The following is a 17692-nucleotide window of genomic DNA, read 5'->3' as shown; positions in this document are numbered from 1 at the left end:
AAGAGACGGGGGCAGCAGGAATGTTGTGTAAAGATTGAACTAGGTATGAAAAATTATCTTCCATACCTAGAAGGATTCATTGGGACAGGGAATGTTTAGATAGTTGCAATCAGGTTTATTTCTTTATTTTGGCTTGTGGGTTTCCTCTGTGCTAAGCTCAGGTATTTTTGTTTCTTTTGTAACGTTAAGCTGGACCCCAGGGAGCCATTCCTGGTGTTTAACCCCTTTTCAGTTGCTTTATAAAATCTAGCAATAGCCTGATTTTCCAGATGTGTTTCTTTTTTTTTTTTAAAAAAATTTACTTTTTTAAAAAAAAAAAAAAAAAAACTGATTGGTTTTGTGTCTTAAAAGGTCTGTGCATATGTTGTTTAATTAGCTGGTGGCAACAGCTAATTTCCTTTGCTTTCTTTCTCAGCTCTTCCCCGGAGGGCGGGTGAAAGGGCTTGAGGGTACCCCGCAGGAATGAATTCCTAAGTGTGCCTTCCTGGGTTCCAAAAAGGGTTTTTGCATTTGGGTGGTGGCAGCGTTTACCAAGCCAAAGTCAGAAAAAAGCTGTAACCTTGGGAGTTTAATACAAGCCTGGAGTGGCCCCCACCTTCTGCACTCGAAGTGCCAGAGTGGGGAATCAGTCTTGACACCTGTAAAGACAAACTCTAACCCTGTTAAAATGTCATCCTCCTTGCCCATTTGTGCATATTGTAGATTCAATACAACAGGCAGTCTAAATTAAAGCAAGGCACAGAACTAATAGCAGGCTTCTTATAAAAGTCATGATAGATATCACACAGAAACGTGCAGGAAAGCTTGTGCTGTGACCGGTAACTCAATGCCTGGCTTTAGTCATCTCTAGTCATTCCTTGTTTTCACAATAGATAAATTCATGCACAATTTTTAAGAGGAAAAAACGTAAAAAAACCAAAGCCCTAAACAGAACACTGTAAGGCTTTCTCGCCACTGACCCCACTCACTTGTTACTGCGTACCAGCCATCTCACCAAACGGACATTAAGCCACAATCAAAAAATTAACTGACAGAGAAAAAAGAGACCCCCCCCCAAATCTTCCTTATTACATTAAAACTTTAAAAAGCTCATGGGTGATGCAGAAATCATTCTTGAGGTTACATATGAGATTAAAATCATGTTACTACCACATGATTTCTGGACCTAAATTCACTTCCCAATTTAAGATCATCAGAGGTTTGGGAGTGATTTATTTGTATTCTTCCTACTCGTACAGTATTTACAAAAGGCCATGCAGAAAGAGCTACTTCCAGCAAGGAACAGATCTATCCATTGCACTGCACTACGCTTTTTGGGGAGACCTGTACAAAGCAGGACCTCGCTGCAGCGATGGAAAGAGCCATTGTTTGTGCAGGCACGGTTCTGGAAAAACATATCGCTTGTGACAAAGACACCAGAAGAAGAACCATCACCACCCTACCTACAGGTTAGAGCCTCAGCTGGTATAAACTCAGGTAGCTCCACAATTTCAATGACTCTATACACCAATGGGCCTACACTTGGGCTTGGAAGGATTAGATTTTATCAGTGAAAGTTGAGATACATTGATATCACCATACACACACAAGCCAGCCAAAAATGTTTCCATCGATATAAAATCAAAATTTACACTTAGGCAAAGAAAATTCTACTTGGGAACTTAGAGCCTGATTTAAGGCGATTTACGTTGGATATTTTGACATATGATGTTGACACTGTGTTTACTGGTCAGAAAGCTTTAACTTTTTGAACCTCAACTTCTATTGTCTTTAAAGAATTATTGTCTGACCTCTCATAATTTCCCACAACTATGAAAATTCAAATAATTACAAATCAAAAATTTGCTTAAAAATAACCTGGTATTATTATTATAGAAATTGTATAAATAAAGGTGAATTCTGCCACGCCTACCTACACTTAATTCCCTAAGGCTTGTTACCTTGAAATACCGTTTTATTGCTGTGTTCTGTGGATTCATTCTCTTTATGCTTCTGATCAATGGCACAGTACTTTCACATTTTCCACCAGTTCCTGTGTAAGAGTAATCAGGTTGTCTTTTGCTGTAACCCTCACTCTCACCTCTTCCCCATCTTTCAGTTAAATTAAAAAAAAAAAAAAACCCTCAAGAACTTAGTTTGCTGAAGGATTTCACTTTGTTTTGGTCACACACACCCATTTGTAATTTGTACGGTAGTGTCATACAAAGTGTGCTCTGTGAGTTAGAGGCTATGGAGATCTTAATCAGTAAGATCCATTGTAAAGTGTAATAGTCCCTTAATATGTTCTATTATAACTCATTAGCACACCAGAGTCCAGAATTTCCCAATGAGCTGAAACGCTCTTTTGTTGAGTTTTAGAGGGCGCTCGTTTCCATATTACCTGTCATCTGCTCAGATCTCACTAACTGAAAAGGGCTGGCCCAGGTCAGTAATCGAGAACACCTCTAAAAGTCACCTGGCAATGATGGTGCCCCGGGGGGTGTTATGTATAGTGGACAACATGCCGCCAGAGGAGCTCTCTTTCAGATGAATCATAAAACGCAAGTCTTGCCCCCTGGTGGTTATTATAGATCCAATGCCCATACCAAACTCCAACATATAGTCTCTAAAACAAACCTCTGCAGTTTTAAGTGGATACAAAATTCTAGGCACGCCTGGGATCTATCCCTGACATTGTGAAAGACTTGATCTCAGACAAGTCACTTAACCAATCTGTACCTTACTTCCCCCATTTGCAAGTGAAATTAATGGTCATCCAGCTTTGTAAATTGTTAACTTCTGCAGATGAGGCATTCCATATTCATGCACAGTACTACATATTCTGCTGCCCTACTATGTTAACATGGGCTCCCAGAACCTTATCAACTTTACTTGTAATATCTACTGTCAGCCTTGGTACAATGACTAGAATATCCACCAGCTACAGACAGTAAAGGGAAGTTACAACTTATACACAATACAAGAACCTAAGACTGAAAACTTTTAAAGGGACTTTTAAAAATAATTAAAGGTTGATTAATTTGGGAAACTCTTAAATGTTATTACATTAACACCTAGAGAGCCCAACCAAGCCTGTGGCCCTAATGTGCTAGGCGATGAGATAGCGTCCCAGGAATAAAGCGATACAGGTAAACTGAACAGTTCCCCTTAGCTCACTTCAGTGTGGTATTCCAGATATCCCATATAGCTACAGTCCTCTGGCACAATAAGTAGGCACAGCGTAAGTTAAAAATGGCTGGTTTCAATTTGATATTTCTCTGCTTTTGTTAGACTTTTTCAGTGTAGCTTGAATGTTATGACAGTTGGAGGATGAAGGATTTATTTTGAGAAACATCCCTGGGTTTCAGGAGTTTAAAATGACCTAAAAAGCAACTAGAGGAAAAGCTGGTCCAGCACAGGGCTGCCCTATAATTAAACTTTTGAGTTTACTTATGAATGACGTAGACACATCTACGAACAGCTCCATAGAGCAGCCTGGTATGCTACAGGAATACTATAGTCCCTGTGGCCATTAGTCATAGATACACTGAAATAAATAAACTCTATGATTTAGCTGTTTAATTTTTGAGGTCATAAAAAAATCAGAAGAATCCCCATTAGTTAATAACATTTCTATAAAGTATAAATGTTAAACACAGACTTAAAGGCACAGAGTTCCTCTTAAATAAACAGAAAAACATTCCATGAAAAGCCAGGAAACATTAGAATAAAAGTTCTTTTATGATAATAAGCACATTTGTGCTCAAATCTTGTGATGTGGGGAAAAGCACAGGAAAGCATAAAGACCTCAAACATCACGCATCCCCGGAACAGAAACGTGCTTATGTCAGCAAATGTACCTATCACCACCTCCACAGCATGGCCCACATGTGCCATTGGCCTCCACCTCCACTGAAATCCTCATCCATGCCTTCATCTCCTTCCTCCTTGGCTGCTGGCTTCCCCAAGTCCCAGGTCACCAGACTCCAAGCCTGGTCAGAATGCTGCTGCCTACCTCCTCACACATACAAGGAAGCCCTCCCACATCACATCTACCTTTGGTCAACTCCATTGGCTCTTCCATTCATTTCAGGATCCACTTTTAAATCATTCTTAAAATCTTTCCTTTAGTTATTCCAACTCTCTCTGCTTGCAACCCTGTGCCATCTATTCTTGTAGCACTGGTCTCCTGTTTGGTTCTCCATACAATCTCCCTATTGTCAATGCAAGAGTCTTCTCCTCTGCATCTCCTGCTATCCTGAAAAGCCTTTTTACGCCTCTTTTTCAATCTCAACTCTAAACAGATATTTCCCTGTCTCAGCTATTTATGTAAGCTCTAAAGCATCTTAGGTACAACTTGTATGAAAGATCACACTGTTTGGAAGGTATTACACCAATATTTTTGCCTCGGTTTTGGATGAAAATAATGCTCATGAGAGAGATATACAGACAGGCTGGTATCAACACTCTAGCTCACTAGCGCCCACACTTCTGCTACTTGCACAGCTTAGCGAATGTACCTGTCCTAATTTGCAATAGCATCCAATCCTTTACTGTCTGTGAACCCCTAATGCAGAGATGGCCAGCCACAAGAGTGCAATTAATCACTGGAACATACCAGGGATGTGGTGGATTCTCAAACACCTGTAGGCTTGAAAGAAAAGGTATTTAGAATCCAGAGAGTATTTTTCAACAGTTTCTAACAATTTTAAAGAGAAACTGTAAACCTTTGACGATCTCACCCTGACCGTAACAGAATGTGTAGATTTAAGTTACAAATACAGTATTTGGAGGAAGACACTTTACTGAATCTCTCCTAGGAAATTTTCAGATTAATTATATAGTGAATGGCAAGTGCTAAATGATCAACTCAGTCAGTCGTAAAATGGTCGGAATACAATTTTACATGTCAAATCTTAATGAAGTAGCAGCCTAAGATTAGAAGGAAAAATTAAAGATGAAATAAAAATGAATATTTCTTTTTACACAGGCATTTTGTACTGAAATAAAATGGAAAGCCTGTTTATTTTCTCAAGCTTTTTCTAATAGGGTTGGGCTGATAGCAGAAAGTGGATAGGGAAGAGGAGATTTTATGATAGCTTGACAGTTTAATGAATATGAATCCATTAAATTAGTCTCTGTCTGCACACACGTGCATTACATGGTTAACTAAAACATTTTAAGTCTTCTCAAACTAGTGTGTTTTAAAATGGCATCTTTCGATTAAACAGCTGTTAATAGTAAATTAATCTACTACAGAAAGACATCATGCTGTTTCACTGCTTCCTTGTCAAACTCCTTCCTATTTGTCTGCTTCATGCACCTGCTGCCTCTTGTCACTAGCCTGGACTGCAACAGACTGTCTTCACAGCATTTGTTTGAAAAGCAGCTGGCACAAGGGGGTCCCCGAAGATACTAGTTTAATCCAAATAACAACACCACCATCCAAACTAAGTTTCTATTGCAGTTATAGTATTTCAGAAAATCAGTTCCACATTACCAAACTACCCAGGTGGGGAAAAACAAGAGTGAAATTAGAATAGCGAAACAAAGTAGATAGTCTGACATTGCGCCATCACTAGGTGACCTGGCTGGTCCTTTTCACAGGGTTTTTCCCCTTTAAAGTTACCTTCCTTTTGTCAGACTCAACATTATTTTAATTTATTGTAGTTTTTGTGCTTGTGAAAGAAAACATCTGGCCTGGGACAAGATTAAAGCATTCAGTGGAAGCTCTGAAACCTGAGGAATACTTTATCAGTGCTCGGCCATGTCTGTAAAACAAGGTCCCATAGTAATAAGCACGACACAGGGATCTTACAAGCACATTAAGAACTAACCTCAAACTTGGCATTGGTGTACGCAGCCCACGTGGCAGGGGATCCTAAGACTGAAACAAGGCAAGCACGAAAGGCAAAGCACAAGAAACGACCTTTGGAATAGATCTGCTCTTGCCAAGAGTCTGACACACAGTAGAGCGGGGACATTCTCCGCACAATGCATTCAGAGAAGTACAGTTAAATCTAATTTACTATAAAATATACATACAAAGAAAAAACAACTTCCATATGTGTTACAGAAGATTATACAAAGTTTAAAAATCTTGGGGATGATGATAATTAAAAACACTGCACAAAATGCATTTCTTAACATTTTTCCCGGGCCATCGAAAGGCCAGCAATCAGCATCTGGAGTTCTAGCAGCAGTCTGAGAAAATGTCATTCTATCCCCCTTTCCAGAGAGGAATTGCTTTGCTCATTTGGCTCAGGATGGTGTGCATGTGTTTACATTTAAAATGAAGCACAGGGACATAGCAGGATTTCCCAATAATACTGAAATTGCCACATGCCACGTCTCTACTTATCACCATCAATTCAAATAAATTAACTGACAAGAACGTCCTCAGATGTTTGGAAATATGTCAGCCATTGTGAAAGCAACCTGAAACAGAAAGCCGAAGAGATTCACACTAGGTCCCAACCAGCCTCAGATCAGGGTTCTGAAAACCAGCTAACCCTTTACTAACAGTGGTTCTCAACCTATTTACCACTGTGGGTCACATATGCGGCCCATATTGTGTTATGTGGGATGCATCCAATACTACCGGTACGGCCCTGAGGATGTCACATGGGTCACAGCTTATGCTAATTGTGCTGCAAGTGGCCCACGGGCTGCAGGTTGAGAACCACTGATTAGTAGCACCCTATACAACAAGTCTTCCTCTTGGCTTCAGTGGAATCACAATGTGAGGTACTATTCAACCTAAGGGCATCACAGTGTCAACCTAAATCCAGTAAGAATGCAAGACTACTGAGGAGATATATCAAACTTACAAAGTTCTTATCATCCAGGGCACGTAAATATTAGTTTTCCGTGATCATCATGGCAAAGGGCAGGCAAGCAAGTAGATTTCTGCCTGGGATGGTAAATACTCGTGCCAATTCTGCAATTGCTATCTATTAAATTTAAATATTTGGCAAAGTACTGTGTACAGTAATGTTGCTATATACATTAAACAATAAATTTACCTTCCGCCATTTAGGTGTGCTATTATTCGATATTCCCAGACAAAAACTCTGTAAAGAAGCAGTTAAGGCTGAGAGAACATATCAGTAATTTAGAGTAAAAACCATACAGAGATGTTTGTACCTCAAAACTAAGCATTATAAATCCAGGGAATTCAGAGTTCAGATGAAATTTAAAAGAAATCCAAACATATTAGGGTATGAAAATGCAATGTTTGAATGCCGTAACAACCTTAACTTCACCCTGTAATGATACCATGAATAACTATACAATTATAATTAATGTATATTAGCAATTATGGTCTCAGATTAAAAGAAGTTAGAAAAATATGAAAGAAATTGGACATCTGTGCTGACATTTCCTTTTAAATAGTAAGTGTAGCATTATGATAGCAGCATATATGCAGATATACTTTAGTGATCTTTGTCCAAACCTTAGCAAGCAATGAAGTGCTGTATTATATCTAAAAAGGATGAAGCCTAGTCCATAGCAATTTCAGAAAAAGATGCAGTCAGGAGATCTGTATTCTATTCTAAGATCTGCAATGATACTTGCCCAGTGTCACACAATGTAATTTAATCTTTATCAGTTTCTCCCTCGGTAGAATACTTGCTTTTCCCACAGGGCTGTTACAAGGCAGTGTTTGTAAGTGCCTCGTCTTCCTCAGATGACTGACATCAAGGAAGTGCAAAGTACTGTGTGAAAAGACATTGCACTCCTATCAAACACAGATTAACATTGATTAGGTTTGTATATCTCAACAGATTTTTAAGAGAGTATATTCATTCATTTGGGTGGCTGATATGTTTTACCACTTTCTAGGAATACATACCCCCTTGTCACACTTTACACCACCTGAAAGATGTCAAAAAATGTTATGGGTCTATATTTTCACCATACAATTGTTATATCTGGCTTGAAATAACAGGATCTGTGGCTAAAACAACTAAATAGCACCTTAAAAAAATGACGAAAATACCAGCACATTTAGACTCGTAACAAGAGATCACTACCTACTCAACATAAACTGTGACAATTCATCCTACAGATGCTATGAAAAATATGCTTGTTTCCATCTGTCTCTTTGAAAAGCAGGCTGAATGTTTTTGGCCGTCCAGACATAAAAACTTTATCCGATAATGACTTATGGATTGGTTATTTTTGGCCCCCCATGTCAAAACGCTCACAGTGCTCACACTGGATACTTAGCATGCGGCACCATTTTAAGCGACCTCTTTCACACGCCTGAAATATTTCAGATGTTAAACTATATAATACAAATACATACTGGATATCATCAAGTGTTAATAAGATGTAATTCATTCCCAACAACCCTATAACTCAGATCTAAAAAAAAACAAAAAACAGGTTCACGGGGCCAAAGTCCAAAGCAAGTTCAACACTGAGACACTTTCATCTGCCTGAGTGCTGTATATTTAGTAACAATATTTGGGGCAGCAGAGATTCCCAGGGGATAATAGGTAATAAGGTTCAGAGTTAAAACACACACACGCGGCAAAGGAATTAAAAAACAGTTTCTCGATGGAGCAACACAAAAGTCTCCCGGTTCCTTCGTAAGGCTGACCCCAGGAACTATGACTTGACTTCACCCCCCACTGTCAGTTTCCTGTCCAACAGAGGGAGCCAAAGAACTCCCAGCATCTTTGAATGCCAGCCAGAGACACAACTACAGCTTCCTGTGTTCCAAGACAGATCATTTTGAGTATCACAAAATGAAATGTTCAGCTCTTGTCATCATTGGCCTCAGATTCGTAATGCTACAAAAACATCATTTCCTTCAAACTCTTTCTGCTCCCCATTGGCAAAATCAGAGAGTAGAACAGAATGTATGCTGTGCTCATTGAAACCGAATGCATAGGCCCTCTCGCAGCCCACTAGAAGTGCCAATCGCTGATCAACACTCTCCCAGGCCAGATATTATTACGGAGCGACTATCAACCAGAAACCGAACAGACTAAGCAAAAGATACAGTGATGCAAGAAGTGGTGTTGTAAGTCAGCAGGGGGAGCTCTTTCCTTCAGTTCCATCAATATAATGTGAAGGGACACTGCTGCTGGCAACACAAAATTTAGGACCCTGGTCATTTTTGATCATTAAAGATCACATGGCACTTTTGCCAGAGTAAACCCAATGGACTGGTCAAATTCCAACTTCCCTGGCAGTTTCAATTGGAAGTGGCATTCTTTGCATCATTTCCTAAGCTGCTATGTAATGCCGTTGTGCGTTTAAAAACAAACAGCAGGCCCCAACCCAGAGACAGGTGCACTTCAGCAGTGGACAAAACAATCCCTGTTTTACAGTTTGCACCTTAGTTTAATAAGCCCGCAGAAATCTTTGGGATCCTTTTGTATGAAAGGTGTTATAGAAACGGAAGCTAGCAGAAGAGTGTACTCAAGATTTCTAAATATTTGCTACTTAGTGAGTCAGGCTGTCACATCTCCTCTGTCCAATAGTCTGTTTCGCTTAGCATTTTATTAGCTTCTGCCTAGAAGAAAAACAAATTCCTTCTTAAGCTTTTTCCCCAAGTAACCAAAAGATACTCAACAGATCCTGTGCAGCCTAAAAAGGGTCACTGGAAAAAAAACCCTGTAATCCAAAGTGATGCAATTCAGTTCAGAAGCCTTTAAGACCAAAGGGGTGATGGATGAACAGGAAGGCAGCAGGAGATCAAGCACTACTGAAGCATATGAGGCAGTGATCAGAGAGAAAATTTTCAAAGAGGGCAAAAGAGACAGCAGTGCTTACTGAAGACCAGATGCAGGGAGTGACCGTAACAATAGCCAAGAGATTTTAACTAGGGCTGAAGATCAAATCAGAGAGGTAAAGGTGAAGAAGCCAGAGGCAACAGGGTTGCATGGGTCTGTCACAGCTCCAGTCAAGAGCACCCCCGCCTTGGGCACTCTTCACATCGCTGGGAGGGGATCCAGCCACAGAATCCCTGGGGGATTTAAGCCTCTGGAGTCTAAATGAAGCCCAAGTGCTGCCCCTAGATATAGTCTCAAAGCACAAACGCTCTGTCTAGTATGCTCCTTGTGAGAGCTGCAACCTCACTACACACAGCCCAGTCCATGGAACCAGTGTGGACTCCTCAGGTTCACCACACAGCTCAACCATACCCTCCCCCAGAATCCCAGCCCTGTGGATATTCTGGGCCCACAGTTCACCTGTTCAAGGGCATGTGAATAGTGTAACACAGCACAGACTTTGCAGAGGGTTCTAACACCATTGCACAGCTCTATACTAAAAATACACAGCTCTATACTAAAAAAATAAACCCCATATGCATTTCCCTGCCTTCAGTTCCTTACCACTCCAGAGCATTCTTTGGGATGGGGAGAGGGTCCACAGGAGCCATCCAGGTTCTTTCTGTTGTGGTGACAGCTTGTGTTCTGAAACATGGAGCCTTCTCCCCCCAGCACACTCTCTCTGCCCTTGCTGGTCCATCCCCATCTTCTCTCCTGCCCCATGTTTCCAGTGTGGCTTACCCTGTCTCTCCCCCCGCCCACCTCAAGAGACCCTTTTAAAACTCCAGCTTTGTCACCTTTGTCTCTGTCTAGTTTGGGAATTTTCCACTCTCTCCTCCCCCAAAACAAGTTGGAGGAAGTACAAGTCATGGACAGGTAACGGGCCAGGCAGCAAACAAAAATTCACGGCCCGTGACCTGTCCATGACTTTTACTAAAAATACCCATGAATAAAACGTAGCCTTAATCATTATCCCTGGCCTGGCAGGGATGTGACACAGCCTTGTCAGCAAGGGTGGAATCTACATACATACAGGGGCATCCCATGATACAGCAATTTCATAATAACTTCATCATATCAATCAAAACTCCTAAGTTGTACAGGCAGATTCCCCAAGTCATCACAGGGTCATCAACTACAAGTTGAAGGAACCAAGGCTGACACACACATCTAAATCATAGAAGAAAGAGGAATGTGATGGATAACTACCTGGAGGGGAAGAGGATGGGGAAAAAGAGAGACGGATTATGTGTAGTTTGAAAAGACTGAAGGTGGAAGAAGGAATAATTGGAAGTGACAGGAGGGATGGCATGTGAGAGAGAGGAGGAGACCCCACCATGAGAAACGCTGTACTAGATAGGATGAGCCAGGTTTCAGTGAGTGCAAGGCGATGGAGGGACATGAGACACAGATCAGAATCTGCAGCGTGTGTGTTTGAGGTGGCCCAGCCACTCCATTGGGAGTAGCAGAAATGAAAGGGGAGGTGTTGAGGATGAGACTAGTCCATTTCTGGGAGTAGAGAGGGTGCAGGTGAAGGCTAGGGCAGAGTAATAAGGATCCTCGTCAGAGATGGAGAGAGAGCAAAGGAGGAAGCAATGTGGGATGTGGATATGTGAGGATGAAGAGATGGATTCATCGGACTCTTACTCTGCCTACCCATCCCACGGGTGTATTTGTGCACCTCTCCCATGTCACCTCTGCCCACAAGACACCAACGCATACTGCTATGAGCTTTCAATATGTATTAACTAGCCTCACCCCTGCCCCCAATGTCACCACGATGACAACACTGGAAACTAAAACAATCAGACAGAACATCTGCAAGCCCTTATGTTCCAACAATTAGTAAGCCTCCTTAGCTAGACATGGAGCGTATCTGAAGAACAGCACATTCCCTTCATTAGTTGGACCCCCAAAAAAATGACTGAAAACTATTACTTCTTTCCACGCACATGGCAAAGAATGACCTTTCAAGAAACTGGGTTGGCTTTCATGGCCAGAAAAAAAAAAAAAAAAAAAAAAAGTCTTTCCATAAACAATTAGTCTTCTAGTAACTGTTAGCATCAGGTAAATTCAGAACAGTTAATAAGACCAATTTAAATACCAGGAGACAAAAAAACACTTTCCAGACATTGTTACTATGTATGCCTGAGTCTCTGACAGGATGAGATGATCAGAGCCATTTTCTTTGCAGATTCAGAGATGCTAACTTGACTTAACTTAAGTACTAGGTAGAATGGAAAAAGTTTGCTCTCCATTATTCCCAAAGTAATGGAGCTCAGAGTATGTTGCAGGAGGGTTTCTGAACAAGGACAATAACAGCAGACACAACATGAAGGAAACCAATTAATGGAAAAGATTGTAGAAAGAATGGCTTTTAGAAGATAAAGAAAAAAATCATTGAGAAGTTTTAAAGAATAGTGAGAAAAGTCATATTTCCTTGCTGTAAATAGTTTTGGGGTTTTTTTAATACACATTTATGTACAATTAACCAGGGATCGCTTTCAAAGTCAATGCAATGGCAAGGTATTTGTAAAACAATAGTGTAAAAATGTACCTACTATTTGGAAGGAGCTCAGGATGCAGAAACGAAAGCATATTGCATGCTAATGTTTTACACTGACCGTGGGAAATTGACACTGGCTCTTTCAGCTCTGTAATTTTTCACTATGCACAGCACAGCAGCACAAATGCCAGGTTATGCTGCTAAATGGGAGATCTGGATTATACAACACACCTCGGCCTCCTAGACTTTGGGCTACTAGAAGTCATGGGCAAAGTACAGAAAAACATGTCAGCGCTTTGCAGCTGCATCAGAAACAGAAAACAGACTCTCCTAGCAGCTGTAGAATAAAGGATCATTCAGTTTCATATAGCAACACTTAACAGTTAAAGCAGTTTTTGAAACATTGAACTACAATCGTTAGATACCCTAGCATAGAAAAGGACAGTTAAAACTGAACAGGCATGCTAAGCTTATCAGTAGAATGCAACACAAGACCCTACCTGTTTCATTGCCGTCTCTCCAATCTTGTCAGAGTGCTTACGAATACTCTCCAGGAAGTCTTTGAGGTCTGACATGGAAACGTCTTTTATCTCTTCACGCAGTTTAGGGATATTATCCACCATGATCTTGCAGAAGCGGTAGTGGCTCACCTGTGGCAGGTACGTATGCTCAAGGTGCTCTAATGTCTTCAACGCAGGGTAATGTCTGGGAAGAGTGTAAATCAGATTCAGAAGTATACAAGACTATTCTGCTGTTCCACTTGACATCAGAGGATGATGGCAATAAATTAGCACTTCTATATACCCCCGGATCTCAAAACACTACAGAAGTACACGCACCTCAATGCTCATGTACAATATAGGGGAGAATTATTCTCACATTTGCAGATAGATAAACTGAGGTTTAGCAAGGTTAAAGTGTGGACATACTCTGAGAAGTGATTGTGTAAAAATGGCTCTGCTTTACTAAAGAGATATCTGTCTTGTGCATATTGAGAGTTGGATCTGGCTACCTGTCTAATTCTTTCAATATTGCCGAGCACTGTTAAAAGCTTCCCACCCTAGAAGCGGCTGCATTTACGTGGCGGATCAAGTAATTCTTATATATCCCTTCCCTACCTCACAGGGGTGCCGTAAGACATAGTGTTTGAAACACACTTTGAAATCCTTGGCTAAAAGGCACCGTAGGAATGCAAACGGTTATTCGTATCCAGCTTCTTCATTTATTTATTTCACTATGGTGCCCAGAGGCTCCGGTGAGAATCTAGTCTAGGTGCTGCTCAGGATACAATGGCCGTCGTTGGCCCAAAGAATTTTGCTCTGATGCTGTTACTTCTATTCCTTTGTACTTCATATTTGAGCGTCAACTCACATTTACATAGCAAAAAGCAACAGAGGGTCCTGTGGCACCTTTAAGACTAACAGAAGTATTGGGAGCACAAGCTTTCGTGGGTAAGAACCTCACTTCTTCAGATGCTTATGCTCCCAATACTTCTGTTAGTCTTAAAGGTGCCACAGGGGACACTGTTGCTTTTTACAGATTCAGACTAACACGGCTACCCCTCTGATAATTTACATAGCACTCACCTTCCATCCAAAAGGACTAAGCTACGCTAGCTAATTGTGAACATAAAATAGATCTGATGAAGGGAAAACCATCAGAACATTGGCCCATCTAGCCCAGTATCCTGCCTCCAACAGTGACTGACGCCAGATGCTTCAGAGGGAATGAACAGACCACAGCAATTTATCGACTGATCCATCCAGTCATCCAGTCCCAGCACGTAAACCTTAACTATGGAGCTGTTAGCGATCTCTCTGAAAATTTATTTTGATCAGCACAAACATGTCTCTAGGGTGAAATAAGGCAACCGTAACAGGACACAGTTTTGGAGACGTAATATAGAATACCATGTCCAAAGGGAAAAGCTGTGGAGGTGAAAATTTAAGTAGGAACACAGCAGAGATGAAATTTGGCCAGGAGAATGTGAGTAAAAAAACCCAACTCAAGCAAAATACGTGTGTAGGCATAAGATATGCGCTACCATATCACTTTAAAAAATAACACTCAAATCTCTTTTCAAAACAATTGTTATGTAAACATACAGTCAAGTCAGGGGAAATTATTTTAACTAAAAATTGAAAGGACCATTAAGAGCAGCAGAAGTCACATAGTTTAATCTTGTAACATGGGGCACTATTTATATTACAGCGGGGTACAAAAAGCTATTTGCAATAAAATGTAATCCCCTCTGGAGAGAGAAACTTAAGAGTGGACAGAAAGCCAGAGCTTAAACTGGAGGAATAAACACACATTGGGGTTTTGTTATATTTTAGGATATTGTTTATTGAAGTAGAAGATGCTAAAATGTGGCCTGCAGGGACAGTGTGTGTTCACTGATGAGGTCTACGACTGCCTGCCGAAAACAAAGTCTAAAATATCTGGAGCAGGGAGTAAGTGCAGAGACCAGTGATTTTTATTAATGAAGTAATGCAGCTTTAGCCCCACAGTCCCTGGTGAGTTCTTAGCACAAGCAAGGCATCCAACTGCGTTCTGCTCTCTCGGACAAGAACAGCGGCGCCTCAACCCACTCCAGAAATCGGATATTTTTGTATCTAACAACATCTTACATTAGGTTATCTTTCACCCCAAACGATCCCAAAGTGCTTAACAAGCTACGCGCACAGAGGGATCATTTCACCAATGAAACGCAAATGCTTTTGGGGTGAAAGGATGGCAGCCGGGTACACAGATGGGCAAGAAGGCATTTTGGCCAAGAATATCTGGGGCCTACTCTTATGAATATTGCCCTGGTAATCTTTCATGTACAAACCCAGAGCAGAAAGGATCTCATACCTTACTGTCTTGTCTAACTGGCCACGTACAATTTAGGGGGACTTTATTGGCATAAAAAGCTATTCAAGTGTTACCAAAGAGGACATCCCTCAGCTGTCAGCCAGTGGTTGGAAAAATCCCGTTAGATCCGCACACTGTTTTGGGGGTTTGTCAACAGTTTGTCAGCAGTGTTCAATCCTAATGCAGTGACAGGTTCGTATATCGAGCAATATCTCCACCATCTCTCTTTTTCTCCCAGGCTAGGCACAGTTTTTCCTCATCACTTTATGAGACTAATGAGTCCTGATCATCTGAGGAAATCTCTCTCACTTCCTTGGATTTTGGAGAAGGAAGTGTTGGGTCTCAATGTCTCCTGTACTCTGGGTTGTACAGTCAATCCTCTCCAGCACATCACGCACAGTGAACAAACTGAGACAGGGTATTCAAACTTGAAGCTTAGACTACCAACCCATCCCCTACGGGCTATCAAGAGGAGACAGATGCAAAAAGGGTTTAATTTGTTTTGCTGCTTTAGTAAATGGAGCCATCAAATCCAGACAAAAACTAAGTGTTCAGATTTTACTTAAATATGGCCCTCAGTAATAATTTCTATACAAGTCAAAATGAATCAATCAAAAGAAAAATTGAAGTGGTTCCCAGAATCAGTTCATGGAAACACTATCTAGAATGAGGGAATCATATGGCATATGAATTCCTTTCAGTTCACGCCACTGTGATCAGATCCAGCTCCCCCCACAAACACACCACCAATCGCTACGAATCCCAGCTACAATTAACATTTTAATGAACATCTCATCGGTCAACAGATAAGCCCCTCACCGATGCTATACACATAGTCAAAAATGGACAGACTAGTAGGCTACTTTATACCATGCTCAGACATACTAATGGGGGAAACCCTTTCTTGAACAGCTAAATAACGCTCTAACTTCCCCCCTCTAGTCTGACTTTCAGGAGCAAGCGTATCAATTTACCCAAGGCTTTGGGGGATCCAGAAGCACAGGGGCTGATAGTATTTGTTGGGTAAAGGTGTTTCATGTCTGGTTAGCTATTTCTAGTTTGGAGTAAGTGCTAGTTCAATGTTTTTTATGTAACTGACTGGTGAGACTAGGATAGGGGTGTGTGGGTAGGTGTGTGGGGGTGTGGGGGTGTCAGTCAAATTGAAATATATAAATAAAAATGTAAGTTGCTATGAACCTATTCACTAGAAAAACCTGGTATATGAGGAAAGATTATACATTGTTACAACGACTATTCTAATCTGCACCTGCATTTGGATTAGACTGAAGAGAGGGTGAGCGGAAGAGTGGTTTGAGAGCTACTAATGAGAAATTAGATAGTTTCGAAGCTGAGCAAACTGCAGTATAGATCTCTCAACTCCTGAGAATATCTTCCTTTGTTGAGTTTAACTTAGGCCTCCAGATGGGTGCTTTGTGATTCTTCAATATGCATCAATCTGTAAAATTTACCTTTTAGATGTCATTTGCTCTCTCAGTTTGCTGTACATCTCCAGAACTGGGGAGAAAAGAAAAAACATACATACATTAAGACAAAATATATGAAATTAAATCTAGATGAAACTGTACCAGTAGCAATGATCAATTTCAGATTCCTCACCAGGAAGACACAATGTTAGTTTATCGACGGTAGCAGAAATATTTCTCTGTTGTAGTCGACATTGTTTCAGCTCTTCCATTGCTACTACCAACTTAAAGAGAAGAAAAGAAAATTAAATTATGCCAATAGTGGTAAACAAACAGCTTGTATGTATATGTCTCCATGATGTACCCATCTCTCACCAAGTTCCCAACAGTAGGTCTACAACAATGCCTGCTAAGAGAGTTAAGGAACTCATTATTCACTCATGGAGTAGGGAAGAATTTTGAACCCTCGGGAAGTTACTGAGCAAAGTTCTATGTCTGTGTAGTGCAGTAGGTTAGACTAGCTCATTGTGATCCCTTCTGGAAACAATCTATGAACTGTACTCCACTCCACATATGCAAAACAGTATGGTCCCCCTCCTTGCAAGAGGAAAGCAAGACTTTATGGATGCACAGGAGCCAGTAAATAGAGCTGTAAACAGGGGAGTTTGAGTGGGACTTCTATTAGCGGAGCAGGGAAGAGGCAAGCCCCTGGTTCGTAGGGGCAGTAAGTGAGGTTTTTCGTGGGTATGGTGTGTTTTTTCTGTTTTGTGCAAGTTTTTTTTCCTTGTTCAGTTTGTAGAGGCTGGTAGGGTGCAGTGTGCTGTGAGAGAAGCAGAGCCCTGATGAGGGGGTGGGGCTTCCCTGATGAGGGGGCCTATACAAGCAGTCAGCCAGTGGCAGAGGTGCAGCAGCACAGGAGCCAGCGAACACAGGTGTAAACAAACAAAGGAGTTTGAGTGGGAGTTTGAAAGGGGAGATGGGGGAAGGAGTGGGAGGGATGTTCTGGTTTTGATTTGGGGTTTGTTTGGGGTTCTTGGGGATTTCTGGTTTCCCTCTTTGGTTGGTTGGTTGATTTGTTTGTTTTATGGAAGTGGTTTGAGTTTGTTTTTCCCCTAAGGTTTGCCAGCTCTAATCTCTGT

At 41.1% G+C, this 17692-nt stretch overlaps 1 protein-coding gene across 1 annotated transcript in view; it reads right to left on the bottom strand.

Annotated features, from left to right (window-relative positions):
* Window positions 1–17692, bottom strand: part of EXOC6B (exocyst complex component 6B) — a 326512-nt gene that overhangs the window by 232316 nt on the left and 76504 nt on the right. Inside the window, exons 4-6 of the mRNA XM_026659543.1 lie at window positions 16747–16837; window positions 16599–16644; window positions 12774–12978 (exon numbers count right to left, since the gene is read on the bottom strand). Of these exons, the coding sequence (XP_026515328.1) occupies window positions 12774–12978; window positions 16599–16644; window positions 16747–16837 (342 nt within the window). The remainder of the gene's footprint in view (window positions 1–12773; window positions 12979–16598; window positions 16645–16746; window positions 16838–17692) is intronic.

Source organism: Terrapene carolina, unplaced genomic scaffold, assembly GCF_002925995.2.
Source record: "Terrapene carolina triunguis isolate 2854851 unplaced genomic scaffold, T_m_triunguis-2.0 Scaffold633, whole genome shotgun sequence".
Classification (NCBI taxonomy): Eukaryota; Metazoa; Chordata; order Testudines; family Emydidae; genus Terrapene; species Terrapene triunguis.
This window is presented reverse-complemented; position numbering and strand designations above follow the sequence as displayed.